The 17,361-nt window shown below is 47.3% G+C and overlaps 1 protein-coding gene across 2 annotated transcripts in view; it reads left to right on the top strand.

Annotated features, from left to right (window-relative positions):
* The window catches only part of XPNPEP1 (X-prolyl aminopeptidase 1), a 55,443-nt gene extending 41,564 nt beyond the window's left edge, over positions 1–13,879 (top strand). For both annotated transcript variants that reach the window (XM_090278560.1, XM_090278559.1), the window contains 9 exons: positions 846–904; positions 1,035–1,112; positions 2,979–3,050; positions 4,742–4,802; positions 6,836–6,905; positions 7,687–7,860; positions 8,577–8,653; positions 9,856–9,954; positions 13,319–13,879. In XM_090278560.1, coding sequence (XP_090134686.1) covers positions 846–904; positions 1,035–1,112; positions 2,979–3,050; positions 4,742–4,802; positions 6,836–6,905; positions 7,687–7,860; positions 8,577–8,653; positions 9,856–9,954; positions 13,319–13,447 — 819 coding nt within the window. In that variant the 3' untranslated portion in view covers positions 13,448–13,879. The remainder of the gene's footprint in view (positions 1–845; positions 905–1,034; positions 1,113–2,978; positions 3,051–4,741; positions 4,803–6,835; positions 6,906–7,686; positions 7,861–8,576; positions 8,654–9,855; positions 9,955–13,318) is intronic.
* The last annotated feature ends 3,482 nt before the right edge of the window (positions 13,880–17,361 follow it).

The raw sequence follows: 17,361 nt of genomic DNA, 5'->3' as shown, positions 1-17,361 counted from the left end.
TGATAAAATTATAAGGAAATTGTATGAAGAGAAAAACATCTTTCTATACATTTGGAACATCAGTTTAAGCCCTTAACCTTTTTATGTTAAATCAACTCTTGGCCATTAATTTCCTGCCAGTTCACTCTCTAGAGTTGACAGTGGGTGATTTCTTTGTACCATTATTATGTAATATCATATTCCTTTTAAATATTAAATAAACAACTCTTTAAAAGTAGCTTACATTTGAAAAAGAAAATATCACCCTTATTGCCACCAGTGTTAGTCTTTTTTCCCCCTCTGGCTATTGTTCATCTGTGTAAATCATTTTACTCGTCTGTCGGTGCACAAACATGATTTTGTTTTGTTTATTATATTTATTTGCTATCATAGTGTGAGCATTTTCATATGCTTTGAGGTTTTTAAGAAATAATCCAAATGGAGATTGCATTTAGTGGCTAGATGTTTAGGCTGTTTTTAATTTTTTTCGCTATTATCAGCAACCCTATAATAATATCATTGCATTGATCTTTATTATTTATTTAGGATGACTTCCTTAGAGGGGATGGATGCTTCTGAAGCTTTAAACTTAGGTGGATTTAGTTTTGGGAGGTTTCAGGGTGTAATACCGAGGTCTAAAACAGTTGGGTGGAAATTTAGACAGAAATCCTTCACCTTAGATAGCTTTGGTGAGAGCCTTTGGAAATTCCCTCCTTGTTAAAGATGAGACGTGAGCTGTGCTCTATACATCGGACAGTTGGGACATGGGAGCTGAGGGAAAAGCAAGCTTTCAATGTATCCTCTTTAATAAGTAGGAGCCATGTGAATTATCACACCAGGTAATTTATGAACAACTTCCTTGTTAGGTTCCCAAAGGTGGCGTGACAGAGATCTCAGCTGCTGACAAAGCCGAGGAATTTCGCAGGTAAGGGTGTGTCTGGGGTCCGATGAACCTTGTGCTCATTTCCTGGGCGAGTTCAGTGAGGCTGGGCCCTGATTCTCAGCACAATAAAAGACTTTTCAGTTACTCTGCTCTGTGTGTCTTCCTTTTTCAGGCAGCAGGCTGACTTTGTGGACCTGAGCTTCCCGACGATTTCCAGTACGGGGCCCAACGGTGCCATCATTCACTACGCGTAAGGCCTGCAGAGGAGCACGCCGCCTGGCTTTGCTGCTGCTTCTGCGCAGGAGCCTGAGCCGGGGAGAGGCATTATTTACCAGAGGCCCCAGAGCCCACTCCGTGTGTCTGCTGACAGTGTCCTTACATGGGAATTAAGACCTTTAAGGTCTTATTTGCTCTCAGTCCCCAAGCCTCTGCCTTTGGGAGCCTCCTCCTAGGCTCAGGTGTACGATATTGACGTTCTCCACGAGGTAGTCAACTGGTTGTTCCTCCCTCCTTTCCGAGGCTGCAGAAGCTGTAGTCATAGCCCTTGAATCTTGATGATTAGAATTTTTTAGTGTGTGTTTTCTTTTTCTGATAACGTCAGCTTTCTTGATGCACTAGTTCTAAAAAACTCTGTGCTAAAAAAACTTGTCACTGTGTTTGTGGAACACCCTGTGCTGTGTAGGGAGATAATCAGCACCTTCTCTCCCCTCCCCGTGGGCTTAAAGCCTGGCTCCCCAGCCTGTGGGGATTGTTCCCAGGTGATCCACATGAGCCTGTGGACCAGAGCCCAGAACCCCGGAACTGTGAGACAGGAAGGACGCTGCTGGGTTTAGGACTGGTGGCTCTGCCTGTCAGCTGGTGGGAAATGGACTGGCCACGGGGCCCCAGCTTCTGCGTTGCCCAGTCGGATGGCTGTGCCTTGCGTTGGGCATTTTGAGTTCTTTGCTCCCCATCTGTGATGTGCACAGCCAGTGAAAGCACTTGGTCTGTCTCACTGTTCTGTACTAGGGCACAGGTTCCCCACCCGCCTTGCGATAATTGCTTTTCAAGTTTTTAGGCTTGGGGCAAATTTTGAAGCTGTGTATTCGAGATAGTCACAGATGCGACCGCACGGTTCTCTCACATGAATGCTTCTTCCGACGTTAAAGTGTCAAAAGGACTTCAGCTTTTGTCTGTGTTTAACTTAGGTGATGAATTCCCTGGCTGGATACTGTCCTAGAATTTCCAGATAATTAGCACACTAAAAAATGTCAGAGTAAGGGGGAGACATTTGCTTCTCCTCTGGCATTTCTTCACTGGAGCCTGTTGCAAGCCTGTTGAGAGCAGGGTCCTGGACCTGGCTCCACGTGTGGCTGGAGAGGCTCCTGATGCCTGACTGATGAAGGGGGGGTGGGGTGCCTGGACCTGAAGGCGCACCTCTCTCAGCTGCGGGGTGGGGACTCGGACTGCTCTCATTCCTTGTAGCGTTTCCCAGTGCAGTGATCTCGTGTGGAAAGAGGCACAGGAAATGAGATCACTTTTTAGAAATACCTCATGATCATTTGAAAAAGTAGTCTGGCATAAGAGCGTCATGATCCACTCCTTTTCCCAGCAAAAATACCTGTGGTTTTTTTCCCAAATTGAGACATTCACCTGTCTGTCTGGTGGTCTGAGAAGCAAGTGGGGAGGCACCTGATCGGGTCAGGACTGAGGGAGGGACATGGTGGCTGAGACAGGGGCCTGGGACCCCCACACGCAGGGACAAGTGACTCCGGGCCACTCTCTCCCTAGTTTTCAAGACTTTGGCTTGGTCCTGTTGTGTCTGTTGATTATTATCTTTGTAGTTTTTACAATTATCTCATGAATACCCGTTTTGTTCCAGACACAAATGGAGAGAGGTATAAAGAAGCATGTTATTCTTCCTTTTCTTAGCTCTTTACCTAGTTGGGGAGATAGGTTCACTGGGTCTTTAAATAGTGGAAGTTTAATATTGGAATAATTAAGTTATTGGGTAACTTCATTTTGATATAATTCCAGACTTACAGAAGTTGTAAGAACAGTATTAAGTGTGCCTTCTTCCCGGACTTAGCAAGGGTTTACATTTGTGGAATAATTAATTTTTAATTAACTTCTGCAGGCCGGTCCCTGAGACGAATAGGACCCTGTCGCTAGATGAGGTTTACCTAATCGACTCGGGTGCTCAATACAAGTAAGTGAACTGGGGCTGCCGTAGAACTTAACTCTGTTGAGTCAAGGCAGTTGAGTAGGGGGATGAGCCAAGCTCCGGCTGAGAGTGCTCAGCTGGGAATCTCATTCTTCACCGGCCATTAATGAAGTCATTCCCATGTCTTGTCCTTTATTTCACCCCTAGTTGAAATAGTCCAGTTGTGACTCCCTTCCTACGAAAGACTGTTTGATAGAAACATTAAGTCCTTGGCTGAAAGCTGTTAGAGACTAAATAAATAATCGAAAGCAAGCTTTCAGAGCCTTTGGAAAGTCTTCTGCCCCAGCCCATAAACTGCCTGCTGTCTCCCTGGATCTGCAGCAAGCGGCCCAGGGCCTTGTGAAGTGGGAGTTTAATTTTGAATGAATGAATGAGGAATGAAGGCTGCCCCTGAATTTCTGAATTTCCTTCTTTATGTCTTGCTGCTTTCCTAGTCCTGCCCTAGAATAGCTTCTCAGAGGACAACCCAAGATTCGGTTGGGTCTTGATATAGAACCCATGAGAAGGAGCTGGGATAGGTGGTGTCTACACTAAGCACAAACGAGGCCTTTTAATGTTCCATTCCCCACTGCCTCTGGGGCCCTGGCTGAGGGAGAACCTAGTTGTTAAATGAGCTCAGCCAGGTGTGTGGAGACCACATCCTAGCCTTGGGTGTTGGGATTACTTGGGTAATGGGTAAACTCTGGTTCATTTCTAAACTTCAGCAGGACTCAGAAAGTTATCCTTTCTCTGTCAGGGGTGTGGCTTAGGGTGTTCATTGCATTTGGATCTTTTTAGGGTCCACTAAACTCCTTGCTGTCCTCATAGGACGAATTGGACTTGGGCTCCTGTTGACTTTGTCCTCCTGCCTTTTCTTCTTAATCCCAGTGGTGCAGTCTCCCATGGAACAGTCCTCGAGTTGTAGACCAGGAGCATATGTGTCAGGGCCTAGCTGAGTTCACTCCCACTGCCTTGGGCCATCCTTGCATTCACACATGGTCTCATTTTGTTTTGTCTAACAACTTTATTGAGGTACAACTCACATACCTTACAATTTACTACTTAAAACTGTACAATTCATGGTTTTTAGTGTATTCACAGAGTTGTGTAACCATCATGTTCATTTTAGAACATTTTCATCACCACCCCCACAAAGAAATCCCATTCCTATTACCGGTCCTTTCCCGTTTTCCCCTGCCCAGGGAACCACAGCTATGTTTTCTGTCTCTGTGAATTTACGTATTCTACACATTTCATATAAATAGAATTATATGGACTTCTGTGTTGGGCTTCCGTCACTTAGCATAATGTCTCCAAGGTTCATCCATGTCCTAGCATGTATCGATACTTCATTCCTTTTAATTGCTGAATAATATTCCCTTGTATGGATAGACAGCCTTTTGTTTATCTTTTCATCAGCTGATGAGCATTTGGGCTGTTTCTACTTTTTGAGTGTTATGAATAATGCTGCTGTGAACATTTGTGTACAGGTTTTTTGTGTGGACACACAAAATTTTCAATTCTTTTGGTGTTTAACCTTTTAAGGAACTGAAAACTGTGTTCCAAAGTGGCTGTACTATTTTATAAGCTCGCCAGCGGTATATGAGGGTTCTAATTTCTCCACATCCTTGCCTGTCTCATATTTGAGCAAAAGCTTATTTTGACTGAAAACTAACTTTTCCTTTCCTTTTGGGAAGGGATGGGACCACAGACGTGACCAGGACTGTGCATTTTGGGACCCCTACAGCCTATGAGAAGGTAAGGTGGGGCAGGAGATTTGAGAAGCCCTCTTCTTTCTTCAGAAGAGCATTGCTTTTATGAAAAGAGAGAGTATAAATCAGTAAAAATTATGTGTGGGATAGTGAAATGGCCCATTACTGTAGAGTCAGGCTTATCTGCTTTATGATATTCACTTAATTAATTATTGGTGAACTTTTAAAAGCATTCTGTCTGCTCAGGTCAAAGCAGCTCAGATTCAAGTTTAAACAGCCTTGGCCTTCTCTTGAGTCAGGAAATCTCTTTCAGGATGGGAGTGGGATGGTGAAATATATGCTCTTTATAAAAAGTATCTAGATTTTTTTCAAGTTGAGCCTTTCTGTTTATGGGCTCATGTCTGTAGGAATCCTCTGCAGTGCTGTACATTGCTCAGTTTCTGGTCTTTCTGGCAAGGAAAGGAAGAAACAGCTCTGAGGTAGTGAATGCTATGCCAGGAGTCTGGAGACCAGGCTTCAGATCTTCTCTTTGGTCTGTTGGCTCCATGGCCTTGAATGAAACACTTGGACCATCCATAACAATGAGGATAAAAGTTCCCGCCTCCAAGGCTGACTGTGAAGGTTCCCTGAGCTGAGCAAGCTCCTGGGTCATAGTCACTGCCTAGTAAGTGTGGGCTGAGTCTCTGAGTGAATCTCAGGGAGCTCCTTCAGGAGTTTATCGAAGGAAGGAGGGTTTTAGGTTATGTAGTGGGGCAGATTTCATTGTCTTGGTCCCTTGCCTTGTCTCTTTGTAGGCACCAGTGTCTTATAAGAGTGACCTTGGGTCGAGACACCTTTGATGTGACCCTTTTTGAGCTGTGGAAAGAGCCCCAGACCAGACTGAGGAGTGTGGGGTTTAGTCTTGACTTTGCACCTTACTGGCCAGTAACTAACTTTCTCTTTTATTTTATTTTTTGATTTTTGAGAGAGAGAGAAAGAGAGAGAGAGAGAAACATTAATTTGTTGTTCCACTTATTTGTGCATTCATTGGTTGATTCTTGGCCCTGACCAGGGATCAAACCCACAACCTTGGTGTTATTGGGACACTGCTCTGACTAACTGAGCTACCTGACCAGGGTCCGTAAGCCACTAACTTTCCAGACAGCACTTTTATTGTCTGGGCAGTAGGGGTAACCCCTGAGTGTAGCATGTTGGTAAGGAGCACAGGTGTTGAAGCAGGCTTGCCTGAGCCCAGGTGCTGCCCCTTAAGAATTACATAACCTTCCTCTCTGTAAAGTGGATGACAGTAGTGCTCAGTCACGAAGCTTGGGATGAAACATACAGTGTTTAGTATCATGCCTGGCACTGAGGAATAACTTAGTAATGTTAGCTAGTGTCATCAGTACTGAGTACAGTAGTCCCTCTCTATATTGCGGTTCACTTATCACGGCCTCACTGTATTGCAGGATTTAAAAAATATTATATTTAATTATTTGTCACGGATTTTTCCACTATATCGTGGGATTTTGTGGTACTGTATACGTATGTTGTTAAAGTTACGGAGGTTTAAGAGTGTAGAATATGTTTAAGAACATAAGTAGTGTTTATAAAAGTGTGCAATAAGGTTAATAAGGAACTGGAAACAGTTTATAAGTTTGTGGGAAGGGTTTATAAAGCCTTAAATATATATATATAAATACTAAAATAAATGTAAGGTTCCTACTTTGCGGATTTTCACCTATCACGGGGCGGGGGTCTAGAACATCATACCTGTGAGAAGTGAGGGATCACTGTATTACTCTTCCCAGTCTTTCTAAGGCTTAGATGAAGTAGAGTGTGTCAGAATGCTCATTATAAGGGGAAGACCTGTGGGCTCATCTCTCTGACAGTTTTCTTTTACTACATTTCATTTCAAGACTTTCTGGATAATTGGTACCAAGACTATCCTTTTTTCCACCAGATTTTTAAACTTTTACTTTGTTTTCCTGCGTGGTGTTCCTAACAATGCTTCAGAGGCAAGGCTTTCTGCATTACCAGAAAACTACTGGATCGAAGTGCCCTTGCCTGTTCTTTAACGGTCCCCTGGGTTTTCTTTGGCAGGAATGCTTCACGTATGTCCTCAAGGGCCACATAGCTGTGAGCGCAGCCATTTTCCCAGCTGGAACCAAAGGTAGGTGGTTCCTTCTGCCACATGGCAGGCTTTTTCTTGTTCAGGCATCACAAATGCCTGAGTTTGAGTGGAGAACATTTCCTTCCCTCTCTGTGTCGGCCCCTAGCCCAGGGCAAGGCGTGGGGTGCTGCAGAGAGTGAGTCTCCTGGACCTGCTAACTGAGCTCAAAGCGCCTCCCAAGGAGCTGGGCATAGGGTTTTTGTCCTTGTATCAGCTGTGGGCATCACTCCTGACCACTGCTGGTGTTGGATGACACAGGCTGGTGGCTTCTAGGAGAGGGCAGCAGGGCAGGAGGGCCTCAGGGCCCCAGTGGAAGTTGAGGTAACCTCCTGTCTGTCCTTCAGCCCTGGACCAGTGCCTTCTTTCAGGACCTTTGGTGGGATTTATTTTACTGGGCACTGGACTTTAGATATATATACCTACTTGCTTGTAGACTGCTTAGAATCCTGTCTTTGTAATTCTGAAACACCAGGGTCCCGGGAGTGGGAAAGGAACGTCCATGTTATGTAATGCAGCCCTTACCGGCTGCAGGTGACCATCCCCTCACCAGCATCCTGGGCAGATGGTCCTCCAGCATCAGACTGAGCTACCTGGCCAAGGAGCTGCCCTCCTCAGGAGCCCTGATTGTTAGAAAGTTCTTCCTGGTGCTGGGCTGAAATCTGAACCCTCTAGTAACTTTTACCCTGGCTTCTGTTTCACCTTCTGGAGCTAAACATAATAAGTCTGATCTCTAAAGTGCTTTGTAAATTGAAAAGCCAATGGTCCTTTATTTGTCTTTTAGGCCACCTTCTCGACTCTTTTGCCCGCTCAGCATTATGGGATTCTGGCTTGGATTACCTGCACGGAACAGGCCATGGTGTTGGGTCTTTTCTGAACGTTCACGAGGGTCCTTGCGGTATCAGTTACAAAACGTTCTCCGATGAGCCCCTGGAGGCAGGCATGATTGTCACTGATGGTAGGTGCTTCCCCTGACCCCCCCCCCCCCCCAATTGTATGTGTGTCTGGATCCTCAGTGTCTTTGAAAGCTCCTTGTTGTTTCTTATATTTTAATTATTTTAAAGTAAATTGGAAATAATTTCCCCTCCTTGTCACCTTGAATGAAACAACCTCTTCTGACCATAAAAGTGATACATGTTCATTGTAGAAAAAGGGAGACATTTGGAGCAGTATGAAGAAAAAAATCACTATTTATAATCTAACCACCCCAGGGAAAACATGACTTAATATTGTGATATGTTAGCTTTTGGTCTTTCGTATATGTATATATCTTTTAAAATTGAGGTTATACTGGACCTACTGTCTGTATTCTGCTTTCTTAATATATTGCCTTTTCCTATAACATCACCAAATGCTTGTGAATATATTGTAATGCCAGTATCATCATGCCTCTCGGATATGTATCATGATTCACTTGGCGGGTCCCTGGTTACTGTCTTCCCTGCTCTGTAGCCCATTTTCAGGAACCTCATAACCTGTTTTGGTACCTCAAGTGCTTACTAGAAGTGGCCACTTGGGAGAAGGGGGCATCTCTGGGCTCTTGCATGTGGATTGAGCGGGCCCTTCATCTGCTACTGCCCCCTCTTTGGGGCGGGCTGCCACCCCAGGAGGGAAAGCTGTGTGTGTCCTCTTCATCGCGGACCGCTTCTCATGTGGGGGCTTGGTCTGTTTCAGAACCAGGGTACTATGAAGATGGAGCTTTTGGAATTCGCATTGAGAATGTTGTACTAGTGGTTCCTGTGAAGACCAAGGTGAGTAATTGATGTATTTATTTTTAAAAATTTCTTTATTCCTTAATGGGGGAAGGTGAAGACTTTTACATTTGGAGCCAAGACTGTGCCATTTGACTGGAGCCAAAATGGAGTGTCCTTTCCCTGACACCAGGGACTTTTGTGGAACTCACTCTCCTCTGCGAAGCCAGAAAGAAAATCCTTAGTGAGCTGGGACCCGGAAATGGAATACGAGGAGCCTCAGTCAGGGGCTCTGAGTTTACTAGAGGCAGCATCTTGTCACGAAGTCTCCTCTGCTTGGGGGTGCTTGTTCAAAGGCCCCTCCCAGACCCCGAATTAGTTTTCAGGCCCAGAAACCATTTTTAACAAATGCCCCAGGCTCTTTTTCTCAGGTAAGGCCGAGGAACCCACACATTAGGCCTCATGGGCAGGCAGTAGGACAGGTGTGTTGCCCTTAGGAAGACAGGTGTTTCACCCTCCCCCCATCAGTATTGCTCTGAGGTCACAGGGCTTTAGGTGCTAAGCCTTACCTGAAAGACATGTCTGTTCCTCCTGCATTGGCGACTATGGAAATGCACAGGTGGAGGGATGTAGCTTCCTTCACCTCCAGTGTGGCTGACTGCAGGGTCTGTGCTCTGCTTCTGCAGTGAAGTCACTGTTCTTGAAAGTCGCCTCTCGCCTCCCTCCCAAAGACCCTGCCAGGAACAGAGACCCAGCCTGCTGCTACGTGCCCAGGCCGTCCCATATTCCTCAGAGGGGCACCCTTTCTGTCTGTCACCTGTTGGGCCTAGCTGGGTCAGGGCTGGCCACATATTTGACTGTTTAAAAAGTGATTTTAGGTATTATACCTCATCAGGGTCTTGAGAGTCAAAACCAGAGAAGCTCCCAAACACACACAGCCCCAGACCCTGCCCTGCTTCCTCGCCATCATGGTGGAGAGCAGTCCTGTGGCCCTGCTCCTGGGAGCCCCTCAGCGCCCCCTGGGTAGGGCTTCTCCTGGTGGCACAGGCTTTGTCTGCACCTAGAGCAGCTCGTGGAGAGTGTGGCCTCAGTTGTGTTCATCATGGCTCCTGTACCTGTCGGAAACGCGGACCAGCTAGTCAGTTCTTGGGTGCCAGTCCCACCCGGCTCTGAGGGCTGGCTGTGACCGGTGGGACTGGCCTCGCGATGGTTCACTGTGGTAAGGAGGAGTCAAAACTTCTGTTCTCTTCCTTCTCCCGCAGTATAACTTCAGTAACCGGGGGAGCCTGACCTTCGAGCCTCTGACTTTGGTTCCCATACAGACCAAAATGATAGATGTGGATTCTCTTACCGACAAAGAGGTAATGAGCGAGTCTCGGGCGAGGGCAGCAGTGGGGGTGGGGTGGAGCGCCCCCTTGTGTTCTCTACTGCATTCTCCCTTTTGAAGTCAGAGGTCCAGGCCAACTGAGTCTTAGGATCCTAGGTCTCCTGAGCACTAGAGGCACTTGTCCTGTATTTGTGGGACCTCGAGGTAGAGATAGCCCTGCTCCCCCCAAGTTCTTTGGGTGGAAGCGTGTGCCATTGCTCACCAGGAGGGCGGGAGCCATGGCTGCTGTGAGACATGTTTAGCAAACAAGGGCCATGTGTCTTCCCTACAGCAACCAGATGGTGGTGGGGTCTGTTGGCTATTGCACATAGCAGGTTGTTGTCTGCGGTTGTGTGAAACATTAAGAAAAAGAAAAGCAAATCTATTTTCATGTGCCTAGTTTTCATACATAGAGGTGATGCCTGTTCTTCGGCTCACTCTGGGCTGTGACACCCTTCACAAAGCAGGAGCACAATGGTGATCACCTGTCTAGCTCAGAGGGTTACAGGTCTTGAAACCTCTTCCCATCTTAGGGTGGCTCCCCAGGCTCACAAGGCAAGGGAGCTGGCAGGCTCGGGATGTTGGAGGAAGGCTTGAGGGATCATGGTCAGAGCAGAGACAAGGGTCAGAAAAGGGCAGGAGCAGTCAGCACTGGACAGACAAAATAGTTCCCAGGCCAGGGAGACAGAAGCCAGGACACAAATTCCAGAACCAGGCGGGTCAGGAGTGCCGTCAGAAGGCAAGCGCCTGGCGGGAGCCAAAAGCTGGACAGGCATGGTGATTACTTGAGAAATAAGAAGTTTTTGTTACCCGAGGCAGCCACTGGCCTCAGCCCTGGGGCCTCTGAGGCAGGAGCATCCTTGGGGGCCCGCTTGGGCCTGGTGCATGGCGCTATGTGAGAGTCCCTCTGAGGCCCGAGGAGCCCCTCCTACAGAGCTGGGCATGGAGCCTCCCGGCTGGAAGCCTTCTCTGCCATATCTGGCTCACAGGTGGGTGATGGAGGACCGTCACCCACTTTCTGCTTAGCTTCCCTCTGTGCTTGGGCACCTCCGCTTGCCCACCAGTGTCCGTGGTTCAGCCAGATGTTCCCCGTCTCAGGACCCGAACCGGCTCACTGCTGCTGGTTTGTTCAGCTTGTAGGCGGATGCAGAACAGGAAGCTGCCTGCAGCACAAGGTTGGCAGTGTCTCTTCAGCCCTGAGAGTCCCTGCAGCGGTCCAGGGGCTTTTCTCCGGCCCCATGGGGGAGGACTTAGGTGAAAGGGGATGAGAACACCCCGTGGCCATAGGAGCCACCCTGCTTAGAAGCTTCTGTCCCATCAGAAACAATCTGGTGTAATGGCCCTTGGGCACAGCTTCCAGTGTCTCAGCTAGACACTCTCCAGGAATAAGTCACTGGGTTCTGTTGGAAACCCAAGGGAATGGCTTCCTGCCAAGTAGTTCTCTATGTCATGCAGTCCTTGCTGTGCACAAAAAGCGTGCGAATTAGCAGGCACTTCTCCCATGTGACATCCCACTTCTAGGGAAGTAGTGCGTGAGGAAGGTTAAGGGAGGGCTTGTTTCCTTGAAGGAGAGTGTTATTAACCCATGACTCCCAGTCTGCCCTGTGACAGTGGACAGAGCAGCCAGATAGCTCCGTCTCATCCAGGGTTCATTACTATACCTTGAACACCCAGATCACTGAACTAACTATCTTTTGTCCATTTAGTTTTTATAGGACAGATAACTTCTTACTCTGGGATCATAAACATTTTCCACAGATAACCATAGACAGTAGTATTTAACATATCAAGCAGAGTATGATGCAGTACCCCACAATAAGATTCTGTTCACTGGGATAGTAAAATACGTGGTTGTGGCCCTTTACTGTCTCCCAAGCCTACTCTTAACTGTCACTTTTGGGGGTTTTGGGGTTGGGCCAGCACTCCCATGTATTGTCACCAGATGGCAGCAGAGGATTTGGGTTGGATGTGAACCTGCAGAGCCTTTGGGAGGTTGCTCAGGTGCCATGAGGCTGTCTTTGCACACCCTCTTCCTCCTCCTCTCCCTTCTAGAAGGGCCTTGGGACCTCTGCTGTGGTCCATGGCTGGCTCCTGCTGCGGCCTTCACTGTTGAGCTGCTTTTGACGGCAGTCTGCCTTGAAGCCCGGCTTGGCCTTGCTGCAGACTCAGCACGTAGCTTCCTTTTGACACTGCCCCTTCCCCAGCTGCCAGCAGGAGCTAGTAGGCCTTTCATCCGTGGGGATTAGAGCCCCAGATGTAGGTCAGAGCCAGCTGGCACCATCACCCCATTTGTCTGTTCTCATATCTTGACCCCTTTGGCTGGGCTTTGGTCCCTGGTCCAGACAGTAGTCCCTGGAGCCCATGATTTTGTCACAGTACTACCTTCCTTAATGGCATTTGGCTCATCACAACAACCACACCCATGGGGGTGGCAGTTTGCCAGCCTCGCTGCAGCTGGGCGCCCAGTCAGGCCCACTTACGGACAGTGACGGGAGAGGGCTGTTGTCCTCTTGGTAGAAACTTACTTCACTCCAGCCTCCACCCTGTCCCCCAACTAGGGGTCAGTCTCACCCTTTTACAGATGTGGGACCTGAACCATCAGACCCAGTGGATCAGCCTGCCCTCAGGCACCAAGTCCTGCCCGACCTTCTTCCTTTTTACCTCTTTTATCTCCTGATGTGGTGGCGGCATTCAGTTGAGAGCCTGGCAGTCCAGCTTTCTCCCTACCCCACCCTGCAGTATCAGAGTCCTTGGCCCTAGCTCCCAAGACCCACAGCCTAGCTTGTTCAGCTTTGTCAGTGGGTACAGGATAGGAGCTCAGCGGGTTGGCAGGCCAGCTTCGGGCGTGTCCCTTAGCAGAAGCCTTCATAGCAGCCCAGGGGCTATTTTTCAGGCCCTCCCTCTCCACCCCTGCACCCTAAGATGGCTCAGGTGTAGGGGAATGAGGCCACTTGGGTGGGGTTGCAGGAGCTATGAGACCCCTGTCCCCTCCCTCTCCTAATGGCCTTTGGGTATGGTTCCCACAGTCCTGCTGGAGGAGCACCTGGTCACAGGTTTCTCTGTTCTTGGAAGCCCAAGGCCATGGCTGCCATTGGGTATTTACGGTCCCCTCACAGTCACTGCCAATCCACATGTAGTAGACTATTCGGGGAGCATTTCCACCATAAGTGATGTGGCCTCATCCCACCTCTTCCTAGGGAAATAGACACAAGGAAGTCCCTTGTCCCTGAGCAGGGCGGAAGAGTTTGACTCCCGTCTGGGATCTCAGCACGGGGAGCCCTCCCTGTCTGCCTGCGTAGCCTTTGGTAAAGGTGTGATGGTGAACACCCTGTGCTTTTTTGTCCTTGTCCCTCTTGTAGTGTGACTGGCTCAACAACTACCACCAGACCTGCAGGGACGTGATTGGGAAGGAACTGCAGAGGCAGGGCCGCCAGGAAGCGCTCGAGTGGCTCATCAGAGAGACGCAGCCCATCTCCAGGCGGCATTAACCCCTCCCTGGTGTTTGCTTTTGTAAAGTGCTCTGGGGAAGGGAGAAACCCGGCAGCCCCTGGCCTCTCCCCCTTACTCCTCTCCTTTCCTACTCAGTAATCTATTTACTTTTTACTTTGAGACTCTAAGAAGACCTGAAAATCTTCTTATCCTCTTTGATATTTTCTTGCAAACACTTGATCTTTTATGATTTTTTAAAAATTGTTGAGAATGAGCCAAGAATAAACCTGCTGCACCGGAAGCAGGGGCCCCACAAAGCTGAACGCGTGATCGGGGAGCCGCCTGAGCAGCCACAGCGAGTTCTCTGGCTGGTGGTGGTGAAACAGTGAGTGCTCTGTGACTGTCAAGTTCCAGGTGCTAGGACATTATTCCTGATCACTTGCTGCTCATGAGATGGTATTTATGACCAATGAATAAAATGTCCAAAGGTGCTCTGTCTCGGCTCTTTCCTCACGGCACTGCCCACCCTGCATGTCAGGTGAGTCCGTTTCCAGGGCTGGTGGCCTCCGGCGCAGACGTTTTCCAGGTGGAAGGCCCTCTTTGAGGAGAGATCCCTGACCTCCCTGTATATTGTCTGGCTTAGTGGTAAGCCTCTTTTTCTTTGGAAAACCTAACATTTTGGTGAATATTTTTATGAACAGTTTTTCCCCCTGATTTTAAAATGTCACTGATATGCAGAAAACAATGAAAAAAACATAATGTCAAAAGAGAGTCTTCCACAGCCCGCCCTACGGTAGACGTGGCAGGTATCTCACCGTAGCACCACGGCTCTCACGGTCTTATTACTTGTAGACAATGGGCTTCTATCGACTTGCACACGTGCGGCAAGCCTACAGGGCCGGCAGAGCTGATGTCCTGGCGACCTTAGACCATCACGGCCGGGGATGGGAAAACTCACTTCTCACCCCTTGGCTGGGGTGTCTGAGGCGTGGTTTGTACTGTCTCCTGAGGTTTTTCCATGGGATTGAGCTCTGGTTGTCCACCGTGGTAACCCACTTAATAACACGTTCTTTATTTTCTTCCTTTCTGTCTGGGTTCTCATTTGCCTTTCTCCCACCATTGTTTCCTGGGGCTCTCCCTCAGCAAACTACACGCACATCCTTATTTTAGGGTGTGCTTCTCTAGGGGGCAAGCTATGATGTACCCGTATAACCACTATTGTATATGATATATATACTATACATTAAATATATAAATATATGTCTAATATATGAGTATATTTATATGTTTAATAATATATGCTATATATATTTGCTGATTTCTTTCTTTGTATTCAGTAGTCAGTTACATATAGAATGAGTATGTGTGTAGGTATGAAGGAATATATTCATACACACATATATCCCTTGTACAAAAATTGGGTCATTCTGTATATATCCAATTTGCTTTTTGAACTTGGCAATATAGCCAGTTTATTTTTCCATATTGGTACATGTAGATCTAATTATTTTTAATGACTGTAGACTATTGCACTCTATGGCTATGTTTTTAAAAAACTAATCTCTGCTTTGGGTGGCTTTGAAAGATGAATAAATATAATCAGTTTTGTCATTCCCTAAAGCATGGTTGGCAAAGTCCGTTACTTTCTCCAACTAGCTGAGCAGGAAATGAAAGGAACTAATCTATATTTACCATTTAGAACCAGGGTGGCAGCAAAGAAAATGTTACTGATAGGGTGAGCCTAAAATGACAGTGCTGAAAAACAATCTTGCCAACTTTCACCGCCCCTCCTCTGTTTTCTTCTTTCAAGGATCATTGATTCCAACGTGCTCTGTGGGAGGGAGTGAAATAGCATGGCCCGTTCTCAGGTTGTGTTTGTAATGTGGTCTCACAATAACAGGATATATTTTGACTCACCCAAGATCAATTCTTGAATGCCTTTGGCTCCCACTTGCTTGTAATTCTAATATGTTCCATAGGATTGGACTTAAAAGTTTCTCCTCAAATGATAGGATGTGTTAATGATGTTTCTCATCTGTCATTTCTCTAAAAGTCAAAAGACCTCCCCTTCAGGATTCCAGCCATCGTCTCTGGTACCTGGAAGGTTTCCCTCTCGCAGAAAATAGGGGTTGTGAGTCAGTTGATTTTGGAATTTAAACAGAGTGTAACTCAAGTGTGACGGCACATCCACTGTTTGTTCATCAGGCTGTTAGGCCTGTCACTTCCCAAGGCAGCCTGAGGGCAAAGTTGATTTAATTGGCTCAAGCCCAAGCCCAAGAAGCAAAGTTTCCTGGAGCTTCCTGCCTTGACCAGCCTGTCTTGGCATTTAAGTCCAAGAGACACAAACCAGGTGAGGTGGCCCCAGAAAGATGAAGGACCAGGATAAAACTGTACTGTGCAGGAGCTCTGAAGAAACATGAGAGAAAAATGCGGATCGAAAGACTCTCTTCTTTCCTTTTAGATAAGTGATTTAGAAAAAGGTTCGGTGCAAAAATAAACCCAATGCTAAGTTTATGGAACAATTCTAGGGAAGCTGGTCTTGTTTCTTTGTCTTGCTCACTTCATACCCTTGAGAAGTTTTATGTTCAAGACAGTGAGGATTCAAGGAAGGGCCTCTGCTGTCAACACCCAGGGGCTCCCTTCCAGAAGCTGTTCACCCTCTGGTAAAAAACAACAACAACAAAAAAAAACCCATCTGTGTGGCGTGTCCTGTGAGGGGGCCGGCCCCACCACCCCCGTTCTCAGCACTTGCTCAGCCCGAGGGCCCATCCTGGCATCTAACTTCCTGGCACTGACAACTATCAGTCATTTCTCATCAGATGGGAGTGGGGAGTTGTGAGAGGAGCCAAGGTTGTACTCAAACCACGAGAGAGGGCTTGCCTATGGTATTTCCACAGCTGGGGGATCTATCCCAGCAATGACATGACACAAAATGCAATAGGAGGGCTGGAATAGGGTGGGCGGGGTGTGGGGGTGTGGGAGGGTGCTTGTCAATTTTAAAGTCAATGCTGTGTTCATAGTTGCTGGAAGTACTTGGAGTACAGAGAGTAAAAATTAACTACATAGGGTCATAATTTAAAAACAAATGCAGATTCTGGCAAAATGGTGGCAGGTATAGTTTTTGAATTTCTCCAGATTATTACATGAAAACAGAGAAACTGGGATAGCAAAACTAAGACTCATGTATGAGACTACACCAAATATAGGTGGAAAGTATACCCACATCCCCCTAGTATGAGCAGGTGAAGACCAATGAGCTTGCTATCAGCATCTGTGCAGTAGGAAGCTGAAGGAAGTGACTGGGGTGGGGGTGGAGTGGTCTGATGGACGTGGGATAACCAGTGAGCCACTCAGAACAGCAAGGAACCGGGAGCTGTTCGCACACTCCAGCTGGTGAGTGAGGATTTGCGAACTGCTGGCACAGTGACGCACTGACAAGAAGCTGCCCGAACGGTCCAAACTGGAGCCAGGCAGGTGCAGTAGAGACAAAGGAAAGAGAAGTTCAGTCCGGGACCAGCCAGGAGATGGGAGAAGGTAAGCACTGTACTTTGAACATCATCAAATCAACCACAAAAGTGAGGGAAAGGGTCTAAGAGCCTTAAATAAAAACTATTCATGTTCAAGCCTCCTAGAACTTCAGAAAAATTAATTTCCTATAAAAAAAAATAACAGAAAAAATGATTGAGGTAAAATGCTGTACAGCTCTGGCACGGGTCAGTGGATTGAGTACTGGCCTGTGAACCAAGGGGTCACTGGTTCAATTCCCAGTCAGGGCATATGCCTGGGTTGTGGGCCAGGTTCCTGGTTGGAGGTGCATGAGAGGCAACCACACATTGATGTTTCCCTCTCTTTATCCCTTCCTTTCCCTCTCTCTAAATAGATAAATAAATAAAATCTTTAAAAAGCTATGCAAACTTGAAAAGGTACAGAATGACATGCAATGAAACCACATAAAAAAGACATGCCCATAAAA

This window comes from Furipterus horrens, unplaced genomic scaffold, assembly GCF_987537825.1.
Source record: "Furipterus horrens unplaced genomic scaffold, mFurHor1.1.pri manual_scaffold_5, whole genome shotgun sequence".
Taxonomy (NCBI): Eukaryota; Metazoa; Chordata; class Mammalia; order Chiroptera; family Furipteridae; genus Furipterus; species Furipterus horrens.
The sequence above is the reverse complement of the archived record's forward strand: the minus strand, read 5'-3'. Positions and strand labels throughout refer to the sequence as shown.